The sequence below is a fragment of the Myodes glareolus genome, chromosome 3 (genome assembly GCF_982192425.1).
Source record: "Myodes glareolus chromosome 3, mMyoGla1.1, whole genome shotgun sequence".
Taxonomy (NCBI): Eukaryota; Metazoa; Chordata; class Mammalia; order Rodentia; family Cricetidae; genus Myodes; species Myodes glareolus.
Genome location: NC_142028.1, coordinates 10,323,447 through 10,347,448, shown reverse-complemented (window position 1 = coordinate 10,347,448; position 24,002 = coordinate 10,323,447). Strand labels below are relative to the sequence as shown.

Here is a 24,002-nt window from a genome sequence, read left to right as displayed (position 1 = left end):
AAAAGTCACACTGGAAAATCAGGAATGCTTTCTTTCTATCAGGAAATCATTTTTCTTTGCAGATATACCAGTGGTTAAGCTGGTATAACTGCCAAAGTGGTCATAGCTGACATGTAATGCCTATAAAAGTCTAAATAAAAGTAATAGGCTACCTATCAAACATAAAGATTCATTTCCAGCAGAGAAGATGTGGCTAACGCCATGAATGGCACTGCAATACTGTTACGTGGGAGATGAGGCAAGATTAGGAGTTCAAGGTTATCCTTGCCTACACGTGGAATTCAGGACCAGACTGGCCAACATGGGGCTGTATGTCAAAACAGAGTAAAATGTTTAAATGGACAAAAGATATGATCAGAACAAAAAAAGACCATGTGTTTTCCTGTGCCCTTTCTCTCACAAAGCAATAACAGAACAAAATCCATTTGAGGAAAGGTCAGGGGTTGAGGAGACAACTCAGTCAGCGAAGCGCTTGCCTCACACCAGGGCACACACTTAGAAACCCATGTGGAACAGTGGGGTGTCAGTGTGCTCACCTAAGCCCAGAATGTAAGAAGGTGACAGAAGGGTTTTAGGGCACCTTTGTCCTAAATGTCTGGCAATTGCCAGGTCAATGACAGAGACTGTCTCAAAGGAGACAATTCAATCCTTCTAAGGATGACTCTTGAGATTGTCCTTGGTCCTATACATGTATGCACTCAAAACCACACTTAAACATGTACACACTCAATAAACAAACAAACCCTGTGTACCCATGTACAACTGGAAGTCTCTAACTCCTGATAAACACACTTGCAGATATGAAATCATTGGTTTTATGTCTTTGCCGCCTCCACTTCTTTATAAATGGCTCCTATTGTCTTTTTAAGATAGAGTGTTTTTTCCTTGAGAATTTCATGCATGCTTACAATGTGCTTTGATCAAATCCACCCTTCTCTCCCTCCCTTCCAGCTCTTCCCAGACTGTGCTCTCTCTAAATTTCCTATAGTCCTTTCAAAACCCAGGGTTCATTTAGTTTTCCATTGTATGTGCTTTTTAAAAAATGGTTTTTACAGTGGTATTACAAACTATTTCTGAGTTTCCATAGCACTGAGAGAGGGGTTATAATGTCGCAATTTCTCTAGCATTCTCTTTGCATATAAGCATGCTTTATTGTTAGTCCTTAAACCATCTTTAAAATGTCACTTCCTTACCATCATACTTAATAGTTGAAAATGTCACTTACATTTCACAAAAATGGAAAGTCCAAACGTCTGCTTCCCCCAATGCACCATTAACCCCACAAAGGCAGTCAGTGTGAGCTGTGCTAATATTTGCCCAAGTGTTAATGTGATGATGGCCCACCTGCCCTGGCTGCCTATGCAGCACTTTCCAGCCATAGGATGAGAATTAATGACAGAGCCTCCCTGGTGACAGAGCTAAGCAGGGCTAGGGGCATATAAAAGACAGCTTGCCAGTTGCCAAGCCGTGCATGCAGACTTGGGCTGTGGTTCCTGAACCTTCTGGCTGTCGAGCCTTTTTCTGATATTGCTGACACTGATCATTAAAGGTAAGAAACATCCTGCGCTTGGAAAGATGGTATTGACTGAAAGAAAAGCAATCTTTGTGTTACCTGTAGGCATTGCTTCAAAAAGATGGTAAAAGAATCGTGAATTATAAAAGAAATCGTAATGTTATTTTTAAAAGGAAATTGGACATTTTGAAACCATTTCAAAGTTGACGAGCTTCAGTAAAAAATAACAGAAGACCTTGTAAATTGCACTTTAGAGTTTCTTTGATGGTTCTAATTTAAAACGGCTTCGGTCGGAGCTGAAGAAAGTAGCTTGACTTCAATGTCGTTTTCTTCGCAGGGTCCTCGAGAAGCGATGAACTTCTCCAAACTGTCCGCTGCTCTCCTCATCCTCTCTGTGGCACTAAACCACGTGAAAGCTACACCCGTCAGAAGGTTGGTAACCTGAAAATCTCGACTTTATCTGAAAAGTGTGGGGAAATTAGAATTGCAATTGTAATGCTCAGTTTTTCAGCCAGTCCTTCTATGAGCAGTACTTAAAGCCGAACGGTTTCCTAGTTCTGCATTCTTTAAGGGCAAAGTCAGTGACTGAGGATTGACTGTAGAACTTCTTATAGACGGGCATGGATGGCGACATTTGCTGGGAAACTCGTTAGAACCTACAGGGGCAAAGCCAGAGTAAGACGCCGGGGAAAACTGACAGGCAGATAGGCATTCCTACTGTTTGAACCAGTACTGAAAGAAACTAAGAGGCCTGAACAAAGCAATACTTTTTATATCAGCTGGAATTTGGGTGATTATTTAAACTGCTTCTTTTTCCTCTTCAAAAAAGTCTGGAAGTATCCAAACTTCTGCATCTCCTTCTGGAAATTGAAACTATAGAATGGGAGGCAAATAAAAGGCTTTAAGAAGTTAAATTTCAGAATTAGTTAAAAAGTCATCTGCACTTTGCTGGTCATTCCATGTTGTGGCTATATAGAATTATAAAAAGTCTGAATTTGCGCCTCATTCAGTTTTGCTCCGTATATTCTTAGGAAACCAAACTTACCCACTCGTGGACAGCACAAAAAATTAAATTTGCCTTAGAAGAGCAGGTGATTTAATCTCTCGTTGGAAGTATCATTATCATCTCTTTTTATTCTCTAGAGTATGTGTTTTGGGTGAAGGTCTGTGTCAGTGTGCAGACATTTTCTGCAGCACCAGCTGTGATTAATACCAGGAAACATCAAAGGTAGTTTTTTTTTCATCTCAAGACTTACCTGGTTTCACACAGTAATCACTGAACTGACTGTAATTTTCAATTGGCCTTTTCACAGCTAAAAATAGCTGTAAAGCCAATATGAGGTTTCTAATAAACAGAACAATTGAATCATGATGGAAAATTTAATGGCATTACTTAATGAGTCTGCTAGTATATTGATTTTTTTCTTGCAGTGCATACAGAGATTTGTTCAGCACCTCTACCAAGTGCGTCTGTGGGTGCTCACATCTTACACAGTGAATTTTACCCTAAAATGGAATAAATCATAGCATTACTGCCTGTCCGATTATTTTCTTGTTTTCTCATGATCATTTATCTTGTGCACACTCACAAGACATCCTTAAAATGTCTGTTAATACATTTCTTTACATCAGTTCCCTTTTTGGTGATGGGGGATACACACACACACACACACACATACACACACACACACACACACACACACACACACACATAACCTAGTTTGATAACTAGGAGCTCCCAGTAGTAGTTACCCACCTCGACATATGAATGTTAATGTAGACAAGTCATTAAGAAAAAAGTACATAAAGTAAGACTATGTAACCCTTACCCAGTATTCTAATGATTATTTTGTTGTTGTTGTTGTTGTTTTTCCTTTTGTTTTTCAAGACAGGGCTTTTCTGTGTAATAGCCCTAATTGTCCTGGAACTGTCTCCGTAGACCAGGTTGACCTCGAACTCACAGAGATCCACGTGCCTCCGCCTCCCAAGTGCTGGGATTAAAGGGGTGCACATCACTGCCCACCTCCTAATGATTATTTTAGAGAGTCTTGTCCATGCTTTCATCATCTTTAGAGGGAAGGTTTCTTGGGGAAAATCAATGGTGCATTTGTGACCCAAGCTTCGGAGCTCTTGTGTCTTTCATGAGGAGTGCTGGCGTTTTCAGCTAACTCAATAAGACAATGTTTCATTTAGATGGCTTCAAGTGTTTTTGTTGCCTTCTAATCAATCCTCAAAGTCCAGTCCCACTGTCTGTGAAGAACTCTACAGTCTCTTCCCATCACTGCCAAGAACATCTTCAAACAGAAATTGCCTTACACTGGTAGATCATCTTCTCTTCTGTCTTAAATCTATCAGTTTTCAGGTTTCAAAGCAAACTCTAAACCAAAATGATTTTTAGAAAAGTCATCTTATTTAAAATTTCATGTCTTGTGTTGGAAACATTGAGCAAACCTCTTTAAAGCATTAAATCATTTATTTGTAATACAGTGTTTATGTATGCTATGCCTTCAAAGAACAAATAATATCCTTAAGACGGATACAGAACAAAAATGTAGATTTCACAGTGTGTGGTGGCACACACTTGTACTCCTGGCACTAGAAAGTGGAGGCCGGAAGATGATGCTGGATTAAGATTAAAAAGTTAGAATTTTATTCAAAAAATTAAAACAAACATCCGGGTTCCACGGTGGGCCTTTTTTGAGTACTGACTGCTTCTTTATTGTATATTTACACAAAACAAATAGTCAGGTCACTTGATGTTGACGAAAAAGTTTTCTGTAGTTGGGGGAAATACAGCAGTAAGAAGGGAAAATAATTTTAAAAATTCACGTAAAACTTTAGTTTTAGGGTGCTGCTCTGTAGAGGCAATGATGATTCAACACTCCCACCCACAAAGTCTTCACAAAGAAGCACTCATTGCATTAGTCCCCATTATATATTATCTACAGAATCTTGGGCATTGATTTTTTTTAACCCCATAACTTTTACTTTCCACTTTATGTGTATCTAAATCTTAATTGTAATTTGATTCCTCTGGAGCTGAAAACTAAAACATTTTCTAATGTGCTCTAAAAATCAACAGAGTAGGCAGTATTACTATTCTATATCCATTTAAAATACCATTTTGAAAGCATTTTGATAAAGTTTATTTCTGAAGTATATTTCAAAGCCCCAAATCTTAAAAGTCTGGTCCCTGAACCATGGTACCTGGGAAAGAGGTAGTAGAAACTTTGAGAAACAGGCAGAGCTGGGGGTGGGAGACATTGAACTTGTGTTTCCCAAGGAAGTTTGGGAACATAATTTATTCTTCTCCTCTTTTTGTTTACTTCCTGGATACCATGCAATTACCAGCTTGCTTCATCTCTCAATTACCTACTGTGATATGTGTTCTTAGTATGCAAAGTGACAGGAACAAATGACCCTGGCCTGAGCTCTCAAAATTTCAAGCCCAAATGTCTCCTGTTTTTACATTGATTTACTTTAGGTGTTCTTATACAAGCAGAAAGCTGACCAACAGAGGCATGAGATATTCCCAGACTATAGAGTCGAAATAAATAAATAAATGCCTCAAGTAGGTGCACAAATACAGGATCAGTGGTACATATCTGTAACCCCAAACTTGGGGGGAGTGGGGGAATTATGAGTTGGAGGCAGTCTGGACTACATGACTCGGCTCAAAAATATCTAAATAAATAAATAAATAAATAAATAAGTCAAAATTCAAGTGAATTTTAAATCACATTTACAATTTTTGATTTATTGTTAGTGTTATCGTTCAGCTGTTTAGGTGGCTAAAAATGTGGTGATCTTAATGCCCTTGATATACAAAGACTCCAATTGTTGCAGTCTAGCCCTAACATTAAAATTTTTGAAAAGCAAAGTTCTATATATTCATGCCACGCACTACCATGAAGCAGTGAGTGCTGGGACAGTGATCAGTTCATTTTTCCTGTAACTCTATAGCAACTTAGACGATCTTTTAATTGTCTAATATTATTTGTCTTTTGTTGGGTTTTTTGTTGTTCTTTGGGGTTTTTTTTTGTTGTTGTTGTTGTTGTTTTCAAGACATGGTTTCTCCGTGTAGCTTTGACTGTCCTGGAACTCACTCTGTATCCACCAACCTCTGCCTTCCAAGTGCTGGGATTAAAGGTATGCACCACCATTCCCAGACCTTATTTGTCTTTTCAATGTCTCTATCATGTTTCTTGTACTAATAACATTCAGTGTGAGATCTGCTCTTACAAAAAGTTTTAGCACGCAAAAATTGTGTAGTGCTGGAAAAACTGCAGAGCAGTGACCTTGAGAATATGTTCACCTTGCTGCCTATTGCTTAGTAACCAGATATTTGTCCTCGCCCATTACCTAGTGATCAGCATTCCACTATTTGACTCACAAACGTGACCACATGTGGAGTCTCACATGTGTTCACTCAATATGTAATTTCCTATACCTGAATTATCTCACTTTGCACAATGTCTTCAGTGTTGCAAATGGCAGAATTCCTTTATGATATTTTTCCCGTTAACTGAGTAATCTTAAAAAACATCAAAATATTGTTTAATTTTTGTCAAAAGGATAGGGGAAATAAACGCACCTTTAGAATCTCTATATATTCCAGGCTAGATACAAATCACACATTCCAAATCTTTTATACATCACAGAAAATAAGTCAGCCAACAAGACTTAGAGAATATAAGATTATAAGAACATGTGCCAAATATCCAAAGAGATTACTCCTTGCATTGTGAACTGCAAAGCTAACCCCACTGGAAGGTGTTGTGTAGTTTTGATTCGTCTACATGTTCTTCTACATTATTCTACATAAATGCCCAAAGTCCTGAGTGACTTCTATAAAAGTCCTTCCCCTCTTTTACTGCATGGAACAGTGTAGGTGAAATGGGTGCCTCTCAACCTGCTACTTCTTTCTTGTCTGTTCAGCGGAACCAACCACCAGATGGACAAACGGAAGTGCAACACTGCAACCTGTGCCACACAACGCCTGGCAAACTTTTTGGTCCATTCCAGCAACAACCTTGGTCCTGTCCTCTCATCTACCAACGTGGGATCCAACACATACGGCAAGAGGAATACGGCAGAGATTCCAAACAGGGAATCTTTGGATTTCTTACTCCTTTAGAGTCAATGTGCTTCTTCATCTCTTGTTACTTTTTGTGTAAATATTCTGGTGTAATTTAACAGTGCCTTTTCCATTTCCACTGTGAATGCACAATGATGTGTCCCATGCTTTCTGTCTGTGTGTGTAAGAACTGCTTTAAACTGAAGACTGATCAAGTTCAGGCTGAACGCAATAATGTGGTGATATTTCATTTGTATTTTAATAAATAAAGCTTGCCTAAAGATCAGAGAGTAAAACAGGCCCACTGGTTAGCCTTACAGACCAAGCAGTGGTGACACATACCTTTAATACCAGTAGCTACACTAGTTTGCCATAGAAACCAGGCAGTAGTGATGAACGCCTACAATCCCAGCCTTAGAGAGGAATATAAAGTGGGAGGAGACAGCACTCAGTCTGATTCTGAGATTCATGGAGGCAGGATCGCCACTTTAGAATGAGGTAGAAGGGGCTTACAGTTTTGTTTTTCTGACCTTCAGGCCAAGCCCCAACATCAGTCTCTGGGTTTTCAATATTTATGCTACACAGCATGTTCTTGAAATACTTAAAACTTCTTTTTCTAACTTGTAACTTTGTGATTCAAGTTTAACAATAAAGGAGATCATAGAAACATGAAACTTGACAAGTCATTAATGGTTACTAATAAGACTCTGATTTTGAACACTGGAAAGACAAATATTCTAGGTACCTGTTCAGATGCCATTTCAAAATAAATTAGCAAAATTGTTGCAGGATATTTGATCACACTGTGAACCCAAAGCTTGTGTTATTTATTGGAAAAACCTGTTTCTAGCTGTGGTGTGGCTCAGCCCTAGCACACATCTTTAATTCAAGAGCTTTCTGCTTATTGTAAACAAGAGTAAATAAAGTCAACCATAAGTCAAGAGGTGGAGCAAGCAACCAGTTGAAATGAAGTGAACATTAAAAAGCCATACAGAGTAAGAGGGAATCAGGAGGATGGATTGCGAGAAACGCAAGAAGTAGTAGGGAGGGACATTTGGTTTGAGGGTTTTGTTGTTTGTTTTGTTTTGTTTTTAGACTATGTAGGAGAAAGGCCTTATATCCTTACATTCTCGTTCATTGGTGGGGGAGGAAGGTCAATCAGGTGCTTGTTCTGCCTTTCTGAGCTAGCAGGCTTTCACCCCCGCATCTGGCTCCTGAGTCTTTACTAATATTGGTAAAATCAAGTGCTTGATATCTAGTCAAAAACAATACAAAATCTTGCTCTGATTTAATTAATTTTTTTAAAATTCTGCTCTTTAGTGTGCTTGCTATTACCAAATATCTGTTTTTAATGTTAAAGGTGGTTTGTGTCCATGAGGGGTTCATTATATTTTCTGTTGTGAGTTTTAGTGATGTCTATGACTTTGCTTTGTTGAATATTTATTCAACCATATTTATATCCAGACTATTTCAAAAGTATCCTGTCTTCTACTATTTATGTCTTCAACTAAAAGACCACAGATTCTTGGAACTCATGCTTGTATGTCAACTTATTATCTTGGCTAAGGTGGGGTACTTTCTCTACAAATGGTATGACTCTGTAAATCAATATTACAATCTACATGCTTTTATCTGACTATAAAATAGAACCACTAGAAATAATATTAATGTATTCAATTGTCTATAATACTACCTTATATTATTTTATTAAGAGGTCTCACAATGGAGTCATGAATATCATGGAATTCATTATGTAGACCATGATAGCCTCAAACTCAAAGAGATCTGCCTACTTCTGTCTCTCGAGTCCTGTGATTAAAGATGTGATTCATGACACCTGGAAATATTTCTTTAAAAGGCAATAATGGGGGCTGAAGAGATGGCTCAGAAGTCAAAAGCACTGATTGCTCTTCCAGAAGTCTTGAGTTCTAGTCCAAGAAACCACATGGTGGCTCACAACCATCTATGATAAGATCTGATACACTCTTCCAGAATGCAGGCAGAACTCTGTATACATAATAAATAATCAATATCTAAAAGACATAATATTTTTATTATTTTAGTATTTAATATACATAGGCAATGTATTATGACTATATGTATTCCTTCATTTCCTGCTCCAGTGCTCCTGAACACTCCCAAAACATCTCACTCACAACTTCATGTCTTCCTTCTTTTTCTCTAAAGGCATTTAGCTTAGACTTTCAAAGAAAACAGAAAACAAAACAGAGAATCTCATTGTTAGTAACAATCTGTCTTACAGACATAATTTGAACTCTGAAATTCCCTTCATGAAGTGTGTCTTACATTACCAAATTAATTCTTTTGCTATTGCTGTTGCTTTTAGTGTTGAGATTAGGAAAAGATAATTTTGTGAATATTATGGTTTTTGTTTCATATTTAAATGAACAAGCATTTAAATTTCTTTGTGATATGCCACCATTGGTCCTGCCTTGAAAGTAGACTCCTCATTCCCAGCGTTTCAGGAGGTGTGAGATCTAGCTTATTTCAAAATGTGCCACAATAAACTCAATAAAGTTTTATTGTACATCACATCTCTATGTAATAGTATTTATAGTATAAGAAATAATATTATAGCCATGCAGTGATGACGTGTGCCTTTTATCGGGGGGAGGGGGGAAACAGGTAGGTTTCTGAGTTCAAGGCCAGCCTGATCTACACAGTGAGTTCCAGGACAATCAGGGCTCCAGAAAGAAAGAAAGGAAGGAAGGAAGGAAGGGAGGAAGGAAGGAAGGAAGGAAGGAAGGAAGGAAGGAAGGAAGGAAGGAAATTAATTAAATTATATGTGCTATATAATTTGTTTGTATTATATTTAGGTTTTACATTAGTAGGGGTAATCTAGAGGAACAGATAATACACACACACACACACACACACACACACACACACACTCACACACGTATATTCCTGAGCCCTAACTCACTCTTTGCTTTATGGCTGCCATGAGATGAGGAACTTTTCTCTGTCACATCCTTCTGCTATGATGTTTCAGCCTCACCAAACTTAGGGAAGTCTGTTGTCTTTCTTCATAGATCTATAAACTAAGTCATGAACATTTGGAAAAAAAAGAAATCAGAAGAGATTGCAAGGAAAGAAACAAGGGTTGGAGAGATGACTCAGCAGTTCTGAGTTGCTGTTCTTACAGAGGATTTAAGTTTGGTTCTCAGCACCTTTATAGGGTAGCTCACACAATCCCAAACACAGGAGGTTACAGCTCCCTTTTTGGGCCTCCACAGGCACCTGCAGTCATATGCATAGACACATACATTCACAGAGTAAAAGTAGTAAAAATATTTTTTGAAAGAAAGCAATAGGGTAGTATCTAGGGACGTTTATATCTTTGTTACGTGTGTCATTGTTAATCCTCATAAAACCATTTGATACTGGAACTTTTATGGAATAACACGAATAACCTGACTCATGTAAGAGCATATAGCTAAAAGCAAAAGAAAAAAAGATAGGTCCAGAACTACAATCCAGACACAAAGGTCCAAGTAATTTCTATATTTTACAAACAAGCAGACAAACAGAAATGTTTCTCTCGCCATTCCTTTGTACATTGTATCTTCTCCTTTTAGAATCTCTGCTTAGTGAGTCTCTTTCTGAGATGACCCCTAAGTTGGCAAACAACAATAGCTCTAAAATACTCAAACTGTGAAGAGATTCACACTGAGATCACTATGAAACGGGTTTTTTTTTTATGATCTTATATTTTTAGAACCCAAACTGGAAAAAAGAAGTCTGAAAAATACTGAATCTAACAAACTTAAATACTTCCAACATTGAAAGATTGCTCGTAGTATAAATTTTTCCTTCCAAATTGTAATTATTCTGATGGTATAATTCTATGATTGTGTGTGTGTGTGTGTGTGTGTGTGTGTGTGTGTGTGTGTGAGAGAGAGAGAGAGAGAGAGAGAGAGAGAGAGAGAGAGAGAGATGTGTGGTGGATATGTGGGTGTGGTGTGGGTGTGGGCACAAGCCTGCTGCAGTACTTGTGTGGGGGTCAGAGGATAATATTGGCATCAGTCTCCACCTTCTGCCCTATGTGAGGCTGGGCCTCCAGGGATTCGGCTGTCTCCTCGTCCCATCCGACCACAGGAGCTCTGGGAGTACAGAAACAACTGTCCAGCTCTACATAGGTCCTGAGGACTCACATTCAGGTCTTCAAGCTTGTGCAGAAATTTCTTTACCCACTGAGCCCTCTCACCAGCATTGTATACATTTGGCTATTGAGAGTGCTGCTTCTGTGCTTGATATAAAACTGGACAAACTTTCTTTTCTGATTCAATGACAACTTGGATGCTATAAATGCTACCCTCAGGCACCTGACTTCTGTCCCTTTCACACCTCACACTTGGCATACCTCCACGCTCTGACTCATATGTTCCGGTCACTCAAAAGTGCTCTTCCCACCTCTAGGATATACTGGGTTGTACACAAATGCAACACATTGTGTGTATGTGGAACCTCTCCTGGCCCATTCAACTCTCCCTTCAATTCCACATTAACCGCGCAGTCCTTGACAACTATATATATAACTTGCTTTTGTATTTGATACTGTCGTGGTGAGTATAACCTCAAAACTACCTAGGGGAAGTCCACAGTTTCTACTCATTACGCTCAGTTGTTATTGCTCTGTCTATGCTGCAAAATTCCCGAGGTCAGAGCTAGATGAGAGCGATCTATAATCCTCACAATATTTAAGTTCATTATTTTCACAAAATAAGTGTTTGATGCATATTGGTAGAATTACTGTCATCTGTGAATGATAAGTAAATAAATGCAGAAATGCGTTTTGGTATAACAATAATGCTGTAGAGTACAGTGAAATTTTAAAAAGTGTAACCTTTTTACATTCTCTTTCTAAAGCATAGGTAGCAATGCCTTTCTCACATATTTTATTAAGGATTAGGACTAAAGTAAAGTACCTGGTGTGTTTTTTGTGTTTAATCAGCAATGACTATTTTAGCCAGGATGACTGTCTAAACAAAGAAAGGGTAGGGTGGCTTGGCATTGCAGAGTGAACTTCTGTGCTTGAAGAATGGAAACCTGATAAAGGTCGCAGCCTAACTGGGCATAAAATAATATTGGAGAAAGCCCCAAAGATAAACAAAGAGAGAAACAGAATGACAATAATCCACCTCCCCCCAGATCGTTTCCTGCCCCAAGAGCCAAGAGACACAAAGACGTCTGCGCTGTACAATCACATCTAGAATTACAAAAATTTGACAGAACCATATAAGATCCAGGCTCTGCAAATCCACTTGCTTTCCTGTGAGAACATTCCTGCTGTTCTCTAGAACAAAGATCCCCAATCCTAGCCCTGAAAATCCTCATTATAAGCAGATTAGAAGAGTAGGAGGCCATAACTTAAGTCGGCAGAAATTTTACCACACGCCTTGACTACTCTTCTTCAGGCTGTGATAAAATACCCTGACATAAGGCACTTGCGGGAGTATGTGTTTGTTTGTGTTTGCTTTGATTTGTGCTTCCAGAGGAGGTCAGGTCATTGTGATAGGGACGTCAAAATAGCAGGAGCTTATAGCAGCTGGTCATGTGACTGATCACATGGCATCAGCAGTAGGAGACAGTAGGAGCACTGGATGCTTGTATTCAGCTCATTTTCTCCTCCTTCTATAGTCAAGGATCCCATCTTAGTTAGGGTTTCCAAGGCTGTGGCAAAATCATGACCTAAAGCAACTTGGGGGGAAAAAAGGGTGTGTTTCAATTACTCTTCCACATCACCATCCATCATGAAAAAAGTCAGGACAGGAGGAACTCAAACTGAGCAGGAACCTGAAGGCAGGAGCTGATGCAGAGGTCATGGAGGAATGTTGCTTACTAGCTTGCTCCCTATGATTTGCTCAGCCTGATTTCTTGTAGAACCTTGGACCACCAGTCCAGGAGTGGGCCCACCCACCATTGGCTGGACCCTCCTACATCAATCACTAATTAAGAAAATGTTATAGCTGAATTGTATGGAGGTATTTTCTCAATTAAGGTATCCTTCTCGCAGATGACTTTAGCTTGTGTCAAGTTTATATAAAAACCTGACCAGCATACCATCCAAGGAATTTGGGTGGGTCTTCCCACTTGAACTAATCTAGTCAAGATAATCCCCCACAAGCATGCAGAGACTGAACTTCCAGGTCATCCTGAATCTCATTAAGTTGACAACTGAGATCACACCACATATATAACAAACTGTTAACAAATTAAGCTTGTTTTAAGTCAGCTCCATAATCAGGCATTATAAAAAGGGAAATTGAGTCCATCGAACATGTGAAGTTAATTTTATTTATGTGTGTATTGTTGTGCATGTGTATTTCACTCTATCAATAGATGATAAATAGACAGACAGACAACAGATAGGTATGTGTAAATATTTAAATGTAGGCTGTATGTCAGCTCCTGTTTCATGGGTCTGTACATTCATAAGAAAGGGAGTGTGTATTGAGGAAAGAAATAGACAAGTGGCAGAAGATAGAGTGGGGAGGTCTTCTAGTGGATACTGTAAAGTCCCGAGTTTATTACTCTCAGTCCTTCTATGCCCCAACCAAAATGGGAGGGCACAAGACTCTCATGATACAAAGAAAAAGCAAGCCTAACTCCCTTCTTACATCTCAAAACACCTGGTAACTACGTGCTAAGTCAAGCATCCTGTTGTCTGGCCTTTGAGGAACAAAGCATCCAGTAGCCGCACCTTTGGTCAAACATCCTGTTATTCATCCTCGAGGAACGAGAATAGGTCTGAACTCTCCGACCTTTAGTCCAGATGGATTGGAGCCAAAACTGTGAACCCCCACAGTACTACACATGGCAGAAAACATGTGTTGATTCTTATAATAGGGCAGCTTTTTGAAATCCATTCTCTGCTGGACATGATGGTTCACACCTACTACCCCGACAATTGGAAGGCTGAGGCAGGAGGATTGTTTAAGGCAGGCCTGCCTGTGCTTTTCCGGAAAGACCTGCCTCAAAACAAAACCAAGGGACTGGTGTGGAGGGATGAGGATTAATTTCTGACACATAGAAGAACGTTAAAATCCAAGAGTCTTTAAAAGAAACATCCCTCTGGTAGGGGAAATTCTTACCAAATAGTAACTGAAGTTAGTTAGCAGGGAGCTAAGAGCTGTAAAGAGATAGGCACAAGGTACAGGATAAATGGTGAAGGAAGGCTCCAAGTGAGCTGAAAAAGGCACCAAGGAGTCCTGGCCACTCCCCAACGTCTCTGTGCAGCTCTGGGCTGCGCACACATTCACAGCCATTTTGTTTCACATAAGCAGGCCTGACACAGACTGACAGCTTCACTTCCCACTTTGCAACTGAAGATCCTGAAATTCTAACCTTGGGGTTAGACTGTCAGTTGGGAGGAGATAGGAAAAAGTCAATAGAAGCTAATTCTCTTCTCTGAGGCTCCCTCAACAAGGTGAGAGTCTTGGGCTGTACCTAGGAGCCCCTACGCCCTTTCCAGACGGTTCCTAGAGAATTAAATACTGAGGGGTGAAGTGGTTGGGAAACAGGACCAGCCCTTGGAGTATGAAAAGATTCCAAGTCTGGCTCTAGAGTTTTATTTGATATTGAGTTTAGTATTTACACGGAACTTTCTACCTAAGTGTATTCAGCTTTCCAAATATTAAAGCAAACAGCGGATTTTCTATTAAGATGGTAAAGAGTCAAAAGTCAGTTACCAATAAGGCATTAAAAGTAATAATAGTCTGGCCACTGGCATGCTGAGCAAATGGCATGCTGAGAGGTGCAGGCTTTGAGAACAAAGCAAGGCTCTCTCAGCATCCTGGGCATGTTTTCAATGTGTACATTCCTAGCATTCTTTGGCTTCAGCTTCTTCCTTTGTACGTGAAATGGTGATGTACACATATACATGTAAAGAAATGAGAAGACAGGACACAGAACAGCAGAGGCCTTCAGTAAATAACAACACTTGACAGAATAACAGTGCATTTTTGCACTCTGGAAAGTTGTGGGATTGTTCAAATCATGGGATGTTGAAGATAAACATCAATCAACAGTTTTCACGCTTGGTCCCAGCCTATTTCCAAGTCTTTTGAGCAAAACAGCAAGAAAGAAAAAAACACTCATAGGTCAAGATGTTTGGGAGATTCTAATAGTTACATCTGGTAAAATGCTGCAGGCCTAGGTTCTGGAACACATCTGGATGAGAGGCAACCTCGCTCTACCTCACGACTGTAAGCATACACTGCAGTTGAATGGCGGCACAGGGTGGCTGTTTTTAGATACAACATGTTGAGCTTCCTTAACATCTGAGACTGCCCTCACCTCGCTTTCAGGTTCTTTTTTGGGTACATTAGCTGAATCATCCAAGATAGATAATAACTGTGTTACCTCCCACAAAGGGCTTGGTCACGGTGATCAGTAACCTGAAATAAATCATTTTTCTATCTATGAGACCTGAAGGTAACAGGATATGAAGTTGACTCATTTAAAAATTCGTCCTCATCATTCTGGTCACGCTGTGCTTTTCTTATTGTAGATGTAGCGTCAGAAAAGCTTTATGGGCTTCTCTCTTTTTTGTGACCACCCATAAAGAAGATTTTCTCTTTTCTAATGTTTTCTAGGAACATGTTAGGAACTATCCACCAATAAACACAAACTCAGGTGAGATTGGCTGCCTAGCTAGTAGCCCCAGGACGCACGCAGCCGCACCTCTCCACCATGACAAAGCCATGCTACCACACCTGGCTCTTTTCTACATGGACTCTGAGGACCAGACTCAGTTCCTCCTGTTTGCATGGTGAGCACATTGCCAGCTGAGCTGCCTCCCCATACTCAAGGAGAACATCTTTACATACATACATATACATATATATTAATTAAATATATAAATAACTGAAATTATTCATTGATTTGCATCTTGATTGAAATTCCCTCTTTTCTCTCCTCCCATTCTCTCCCCCCACCTCTCTCCCACCACCATCCACCCACGATCCACTCCACGCCTCCTCTGAGTCTGTTCAGAAAGGGGCAGGCCTCCCATGGGTGTCAATAATAGCATGGCCTATCAAGTTAAGATAGGATTAAGTTCCTCCCTTTGTCTAAAGGCTGGGCAAGGCAACCCAGCATTAGCAATAGGTTCCTAAAAGCCATCCAATATGTCAGGTACTGCTTCTACCATAGGAGACCCACAAGTAGACCAAGCTACACAATTGTCACACATTTGTAGAGAGCTTAGGTTGGTCCCATGCTGTCTCTCTAGCTATCGGTACCAACTCTGTGAGCTCCTATGAGCCCACGTTAGCTTTTTCTGTGTGTTCTCTTGTTATGACTTTAACACCTCCTGCCTCTGCCCATTCATACAATTCTTCTACCCTCTCTTCAACAGGATTCCTGGAGCTCAACCCAGTGATTGGCTGTGGATCTCTGTATCTGTTTCCATCAGTTGCTGGATGAAGGCTCAAAGAGGACATCTTAACACAGAGAAATCCAGCAATAACTTAGTGAACAATCAGTGTTCTGACTAGAAAATGGGAAATGGTCTGATGTCTGAGTCCTTCTTTATATGTATAAAGGTTTTTCTCTTATGGAAATAAAGGAAAACATCATTTTAACAGAATCAAAGCTATATTTATGAAAGTGCATATTTCTGACAGTATAGTGCATGATGACTTCAACTATTAAGTAGCCATACCAATTAGCTTCATTTAACACCAAGATTTGCAGACTAGAGACCAGGAGCACACATACAGAAATGATATGTCACTAGAACTTTTTAAAAAGATATCCCTTACAGAGATGAAAGACTTCCTCTGAGATGTTCATAGCATTACCTCAAAGATTGTTTAAGAGCTTTATAGAATTTTTAAATCACATAAAGAAACCTTCTGAGTAGAGAAGCATACAATGATTCCCACACATCCATACCTGAGAATTTTTCAATCACATAAAGAAACCTCCTGGGTAGAGAAGCATACAATGATCACACACATCCATACCTAGACATGTGCAATCTGTACAGTTTCCAAGTTATTCTCACTTGTTTGTATTTTATGCATGCAAATAAGAACCTTAAACTCATTCTATGGTATCTAAAAAAGGGAGGAAGAATGGAAACTTGTATAAAAGATTTTTATCAAGACAGGGTTTCACTTCTTCAGCCTAGACTGGCTTTGAACTCTTAGCCATGCTCCTGACTCAGCCCCCCAAATGCTGTATTTACAGGAAAAAGTCTCCAGATCTGTTCTTAAAATTTTTGAAACATATTTATAGTTTAAATAGTTTGCAAAATTGCTGTGGTACAGGACGTTGTGGGAGAATGGAGACATTTCTTGCCTCCCAATGACTGAGTCCTGACTGACCTTTCCCATCCATGGTCTCATATTCCTTTCCTTCCATGCAGACATTCATACCAAATACATGTTTGACCATCAAAATGCTGCATGTATCATGTTCACACTTGCCACAAGTAACATTTACAGAAATGGGTTGCAAGTACAGCTATCTTGACCAAATGAGCCTTCTTCATGTGGTAATGTCAAAACATAGCTTGACCTTCTCTCTCCAATATGAGTATTGGGTCACTTCTACTTCTGATTATCAAACTGGCCTTGATACTTTCTGTTGATTTCCAAAGAACAAAGAGAACGTAGTGGAGAGAGATGGCTCAGTGGTTAAGAGCACTGTCTACTCTTGCAGAGGATCTGGGTTCAGTTCCCAGCACTCACAAAGGCTCACAACCATCTGAGTCTCTACAAAAAAAAAAAAAAAAAAAACAAAACTACTGCATCAACTTTCACAGGAGGGTTTGGTGAAAAAGACATATCATCCCTGCCTCCCCTGGCTAGGGCCAATGTTTAAATATGTCTCTTTCTGTTCATGGTAGCATTAGTAAGAGCTGTGAAGATCCAGCCCTTATTCTTCACCAGCATTTCCTCTGGTTGTTACAGGCGAGGAGCAACATGACTTCTTCGGGGGACAAGGCCTGAGAATAGCAGGAACAAGTTCTCCTTTTGGCAAGGCCTGGAAGAATTTAACCCATTTTTGGCAAGGCTGATGAATAGTTCACTGTATAATTCTGGGCGTGACCCTAGGAGCATACGTGCTGCCCACTGTCCTTGCTTTCCTTACACAAATCATCCTGCTAGCTGCCTCTAGTTTCCTTTCCTTAGAGCTATAGATGAAAGGGCTATTTCACTAGGGAAACTCCCATGGTGACTCTTCTCTGTGTGAGCCAGAGGAGATGTTGTTAAAAACACACAGTGAACCTGATTCAACTCCCAAAGCCTTTGATGTTTGATGGGCAACCATAAATTCAGGATTCTCAAGAACAGGACATTGCCTTTCCAACACACCTGTGACTAGCCTGGAAGAAGTCACAATAGTTCATGGCATTACGAACTTTTATAAACTGTTTTGGAGAGACTGATTTTAACCACAAGAGTCTAGGAGAAATGCTAATCATAGATGATATCAAGAGTTAATGGGAACAGTCTAGGAACAGGGAATGATGAAACAGAATCCTAGAAACCCACAATGCCCTCATTTCTATAGCTGTGCCAAAACTGTAGGAGTCAACACTCCTTCTTTTCCTGCAGAAAGGAAGGGGACATGAACCCAAGACATAAGCAGTGACAACTGTTAGTAATAGGCTTTTATGCTACATAGTGTGCAGGATGATAGGAGAAAACCTGGTATATCTCTCCTAGGAGACAGAGTAGAATAGAATGAAGAATGAATTGATGAAGCCTTGGCTGATGAGTTGAATCTGAGAACTCAGATCTGACCAGAGGTATTCACTAACCTTTATAGGCAAAATTCTCTTTTACTTTACATGCTTCTGTAACCGTAAATGCTGCCAACCAGGCACACTGTTCTATCTGTAGGTGTGCCTAGTTGGAAAACATCCTTTGTTGCTTGCTGTACTGCTTAGGCCTCTAATATTAAAACTAAGAACCAAGTAGGTAATGATTACTGGTGGGAAAGCTGGGGACAGAAGGAGAATGAGATAAGGGAACAAACTGGCAATTATTGTAACCATTATTAGAAACTTAAGGAAACAAATATGGTTGGGAAACTGTGTGTGCAAACTGTGGATACTGTGTTAATAGAAGTGGCCCTGGGTTTCCACTCCTTTGAGACTTCACACATCCATCCCAGGTCATTAGACCCATGAGGAGCAAGGCTCCTAGCAGCTGCACACAATTCCTCCTGCAGTTGTAGCTGTAGAGTGTTTGCTCTTGAGATTTCATCTCTACACCATACACTTCAGCTCTTTTCTAAGAGAGCCCCAAACTCCTACCAGTCATCCCTCTGGTCCCAACTGGAAAAGGGAACCTTTTAAAATATAGACTCTGTTCATGAAGCTGGACAGATGACTCAGCAGTTAATAGCCCTGGGTGCTCTTACAGAGGACCCAGGTTTGATCACCTGCACCCACATGTGTAACTCCAGTCCTAAAGGATCCCTACATGCACACATGTGGTACAGAGACATACTTGTGGACAAAACACCCATTCACATAAAATAAGCAAACAAATAAATAAAATCTTAAAACTAAATATATTCCTCTTCATTTCACCCGATGGCTGCATCAGTCATACCCATTTTTAAATATGGCATTCTTTGTATCCCAGGAAGGCCTCAAATTCACTAGCTGAGGATAACTTTGAACTTTTTTAATTAAGATTTTTGATTATTTTTGTTTTATGCATATGTGAGTTTTGCCTGCATGCATGTCTGAACAGCAAATGCATGCAGTATTTATTGAGGTCAGAAGAGAGCATTAGATCTGCTGAAACGGAGTTAGAGGTGATCGTGAGTCACCATACACTACTGGCAACCGAACCCTGTCTTCTGGAAACGTGTCTATGTCTAAGTCGTGCTCTTAACTGCTGAGTCATCTCTCTAGCTCTGACCTTAATCATCTGATTTTCCTGCCTCCTCCTCTTGAGTGCTGAGAGGACAGGAGAGCACCACCACCCGATTTTATGCTGTGCTGGGGTTCAAATTCAGGGCTCCCTGCATGTTAGGCGATTACTCTACCAACTGAGATAGTGTCCAGGCCTAAACTTTGGACTGGATTCCTTAAACCCAAGTCTGACACCAGTCGCCAGTGTCCTCCAAACTGCAGGAGACAGATAGAAACTTAGAGTATACTTCTTAAAGTCCTGCTCACTGGACTTGAATTCAGGAGAAGGAACATTGCCATTGCCTCATGGAGCGAGGAGCACAGAACAGTTCAATTATCACTAAAAATTTCCATCTCTTTGAACACAGGGGTCTTTCAAAATTCATTCATTCATTCGTGGGTATATGTTGCTAGGTAGAGGTTCAAAGACAACTTGGAGGAATCAGTTTTTTTCCCCCCTTACACCATGTAGGTCCCAGGGTTTGAACTCAAATCTTCAAGTTGGAAGCAAAATTTCATTTCTAGTGAGTCATCTTGCCAGCTCCATAAAACTCATTATGTCTACTAGCTTTATAAGCTCACTGATAGTTTAAAAACCTGTGTTCTAACTAAGAAATGTGAATATTTAGTACCCACAACATTTTCCACACGGGAATTATTAAGTCTAAGGAAATTTTTTTTTCAATTTCCTCCCAACAAAACATTGACAAAACCAATCTGAAATGTGCCACAGTTTAGACAGCATGTTTGTCTGTCTTCCCAGCCTCCTCTTGTGTAATTTCTTCTCCCACCTTTCAGATGAAAGTCTTATCTCTCACCTTCTGAAATGTTCATTCTTTCCTTCCCCCTTTATCAAAGAATTCACTCTGCTTCTTCCCCAGGGAACATCTCATGAGGCCAGGCTTCCTGAAAATGTCCTATGTAGTGGGAGCCAAATAATTTTGTTTTGTACTTAATTTTCCTACCGGGGATTACACTGCATTCTTAAAAACATAATACCTACGTGCTTGTAGAAGAAAGGCTCTAAATGTTCTCCAAAGCCATTGAAGTGGCAACACCCTACACCTTAGGAAGCTGTTTCCTTTGTTTACAGTGAATACTCCTGCTCAGAGGACAATAAACTCTCATTTTTTAAACACTATCAAATCATGGAGAAAATGTCTCATCAATCTAGACGCAAAATTTTCCAAAAGCTTTTCAATTTGTCTTAAATTTGTGTTGAAGCATCTCAGAGACTTCCAGATTAAAAAAATTAGAAGTTGATTGAAATAAATAATGAAAAATGTGGATCTACTGCACAATGATCCAATAACACACAGGCTTAAACGCGCCATAGACAGAGTAAAAATGATGTCTTGGAGAAAGGTCTGGAACGTATATGCAAAGCAAAGTTTGTGACTCTCACGTGGGAGAAAAAAAATCCTGTAAACGGGAAAGAAACACATTTGGTGAGGATTTACAGGGGTGATTAGGTGCTGAGGAAATGTGCCCCAAACAACGGATGCTCCAGTTTTACACAGCAAATGAAGGAAATGAAAAGATGCCCAATACCCAATGTCAGTGTGTGGACTGGTGGGGCTGTGAACTGCAGGACACCAGGCTTCTGTGCTCTCACTTTGGGGGACACACCTGTTGTCACCTAAGGACAAGGATGATTTAGATATGCATGCTGACACAGAAAACTTTCCAGGATGCAGCATTAAATGAAAATAGCAACAAATCCTGCATATCAAATGGTCTTAAACTCATGAAAGAAAGAAAGCATGTCTACAGTTACATGTAATGACATATGCTTTCATACATTCTTCGTGAATACAGAAAGAAATATGAGAAAACCAGCAACCAGCTGTGCTTTTATTTCTGCTTGTTTTAAAGTAGTTGACTTGCTTTGTCATTTTTAACAGAAATGCCTATGAGTGTGACTGTTGCCAGTGTGTGTGGACAATATGGGCAGTCAGAGCTCCGGGTTTTAGACTTGAAGGGTATGAAGAAAACAAGACTTATAGGAGTTTGAAAGACTGATGTAGAGGAACTGGATAAAGGAGGGGAGGCCTTCCAGGACACTGACAAAGCAGACAGAAAGCAACACTGCTGAGATTCAGTTAGACTCTCTCCTTATCCTCTAAACCACTTGTAGCTACACATTGAAAAACTCCAGGTACACCAGACTTTGTGTGGGAACAAACAATTATGCTGCATTGCACAGAATAAATCCAATACTGAATATATTGCTGTCATTATCAGGAATTTAAAGACCAAATATTAGAAAACTCAAGGAATCTTAAATTTATAATTTAGGATTAAATCTACTTTGCGTTTTCCCAAGCAAAAAAATTGCTGGATTTCACCCACAACAATCAGAGGAAATGAGCAACTTTTACCTGAGCACTCTTCACCATTTCCATTGACAGGTGCTTCTGGTCTGTAAATGCATCATCAATACTGCCGCAAATTACCTACTGAGTGACTGATAGGAGAGAAGCCCTGCAGAGAGCAGGCAGGAGCCGCCTGCTCCTTGGAGAAGCAGAGGGGTAAATAAAGGGATCTTTGTTTACATAACTTTTAATCCTTTGTTAAAGTTTCTTTGGTTCTGAGGGTTGCATAAAACAGGTTATAATCTTGGAAACAGACTCCAAGATTAGCCACTTGGTGCCTGGGACTCCGCCTTCCTGAGCTGTGATTTCAGTTAACTCCTCAGTGGCCTTGGCTCCCATTGGAATATCTTGTCTAAAGACCACAGAAAACTCCCTGCTGTTGCTTTGTGTTACTGGCCCTCAGATTGTCTTTGTTTTCTTTTCTGATTAAGAAGCCTTTAATAAGCCTCCTGTACATTGATAACTGCCCACTCAATGAATAAAGATGTGCACAGAGGCTTGGAGAGCTAGCCAAAGAGAAAAGTTAGGAGTGATATGGCTGCCAGGTGGCTTCTGTGTCTCCATCAGTTAAAGAATTAAAGGACAGAGAAGTTAGTCAGCATGTTCTTGGGCAAGCCTTGCAGGCTTCTTATACAGGAGAGGAACCCCCAGAGCAGAAAACCATCAGTTTTAATGGATTTGAGGTTTTCTTGCATTTAGGACACCCTACTTGGCAAGTCGCCCTCTTCCCCTTTTCCTTTGTTCCAAACATGTCTCTGCACTCCTTCTCTGGCAGAGATAATGTTTCTGCTTCTGGAATTGTTGATCAGCTGGGGTAAAATTTGACCCTACCTCCTCTGTGCTTCATGGTGTGGCCAGTACAGAGAACCCCACAGCTTGTGAAGAGAATGGGTTGTGTTTTAGAGAAACAGAAACTTACTGCTGGAGGCAAGGGCCAACAACAAAAGGGAGGTAAGAAAAGGAGGAAAGGGAGGGAGGGAGGAAGGGAGAAAGGGAGGAAGGAAGGAGGAGGAGGAAACAAAGAAGGAAGGAAGGAAGGAAGGAAGGAAGGAAGGAAGGAAGGAAGGAAGGAAGGAAGGAAGGAAGGAAGGAGAAATTTTCTACCTATCGCTGGGGGCACAAAGTAATTAAAAAAAAAAAAAACTCAGTGGAGTTGTGCCCCCTTTCTCCCATCCTCAGAGCCCATGGCCTCAGATATGGCTTTGATCTCCAAAACCTACCTTTCCGAAGCTGATGTGTGGGTCTACACACTCACAATCTCAACACTTGAGAGGGAGTCAGGCGGATCCTGGTACTGGCTGTAGAACCAGCCTCACCTACTTGATGAAAGACCCATCTCAATAACCAAAGTGCCTGAGCAATGGCACCTAAAACTGGCCCCTGGCGTCCATGAGAACACATACCTACACTCACATGAACAGGGACACACACGCACGAAAGTATAACAAATGTATAAAACGAAAAAAATGAAGATCGTGAAGAGATGCTTGGCGTCAGGTCCCCAAAAAGACCTGAGACAAAGGCTCACTGCGTACCCGTGGTTCCCCCAGCCCTAACTCTCCAACCCAGGCCTGAGTTTCACTTTCCTTCCCCCAGCGTCTCTGATCCCTATGTAACTCAGCTGTTTTGGTTCTGTGCCCTCTTGGTCTCTTTGTTCTTGGTCTCTTGGTCCACTGGGCCCCTTTCTTCTTTCTCTTTTAGTGTTCCTCTCTCTCTCTCTTTTCTTCCTCTCTCACTGCCCCCACCATGGCCCTGTTCAGTCTGGACCCTTCCAGATGCCTCTGGCTGTTCCCCCCCTCATATCTACAAAAAGCCTTCTTCTCAACCAGACCTAGGAACGGTTATGTCCTCAATCTCATTCACTTAATAGTTAAGTGTACTTGTTGCTCTTTCAGAGGATCCAAGCTGGGTTCCCAGCATCCACACTGGGCAGCTCACAACCTCCTGTGACTCTGCCTCCCTGGGGACACACGACATACATTGACGTGAGTAAAGAAAGTTATTTATAATACAATGAAAAGGATGTACATTAAACAAATGCTCGATTTCAGTGTATCTGGAGAGGCTAAGACAAGCTTACTAGGAATAAATGGAAAGACTGAGTGGATGCAGGCAAACACTCATTTCCCGGGA

General features: G+C 40.4%; 2 protein-coding genes across 3 annotated transcripts in view; one reads left to right on the top strand and one right to left on the bottom strand.

Moving 5' to 3' along the window:
- Slco1a2 (solute carrier organic anion transporter family member 1A2) overlaps nt 1-22,101 on the bottom strand; it is an 82,843-nt gene extending 60,742 nt beyond the window's left edge. For both annotated transcript variants that reach the window (XM_048432562.3, XM_048432563.3), the window contains exon 1: nt 21,876-22,101. The gene's annotated coding sequence lies outside the window, so the exon portion shown is untranslated. The remainder of the gene's footprint in view (nt 1-21,875) is intronic.
- Iapp (islet amyloid polypeptide) lies at nt 1,412-8,424 on the top strand. Its single transcript, XM_048432568.3, has 3 exons — nt 1,412-1,549; nt 1,851-1,945; nt 6,452-8,424. Exons 2-3 carry the CDS (start codon nt 1,866-1,868, stop codon nt 6,648-6,650), a joined length of 279 nt encoding a protein of 92 aa, XP_048288525.1. The 5' UTR covers nt 1,412-1,549; nt 1,851-1,865; the 3' UTR covers nt 6,651-8,424.
- Nucleotides 22,102-24,002: the final 1,901 nt, after the last annotated feature.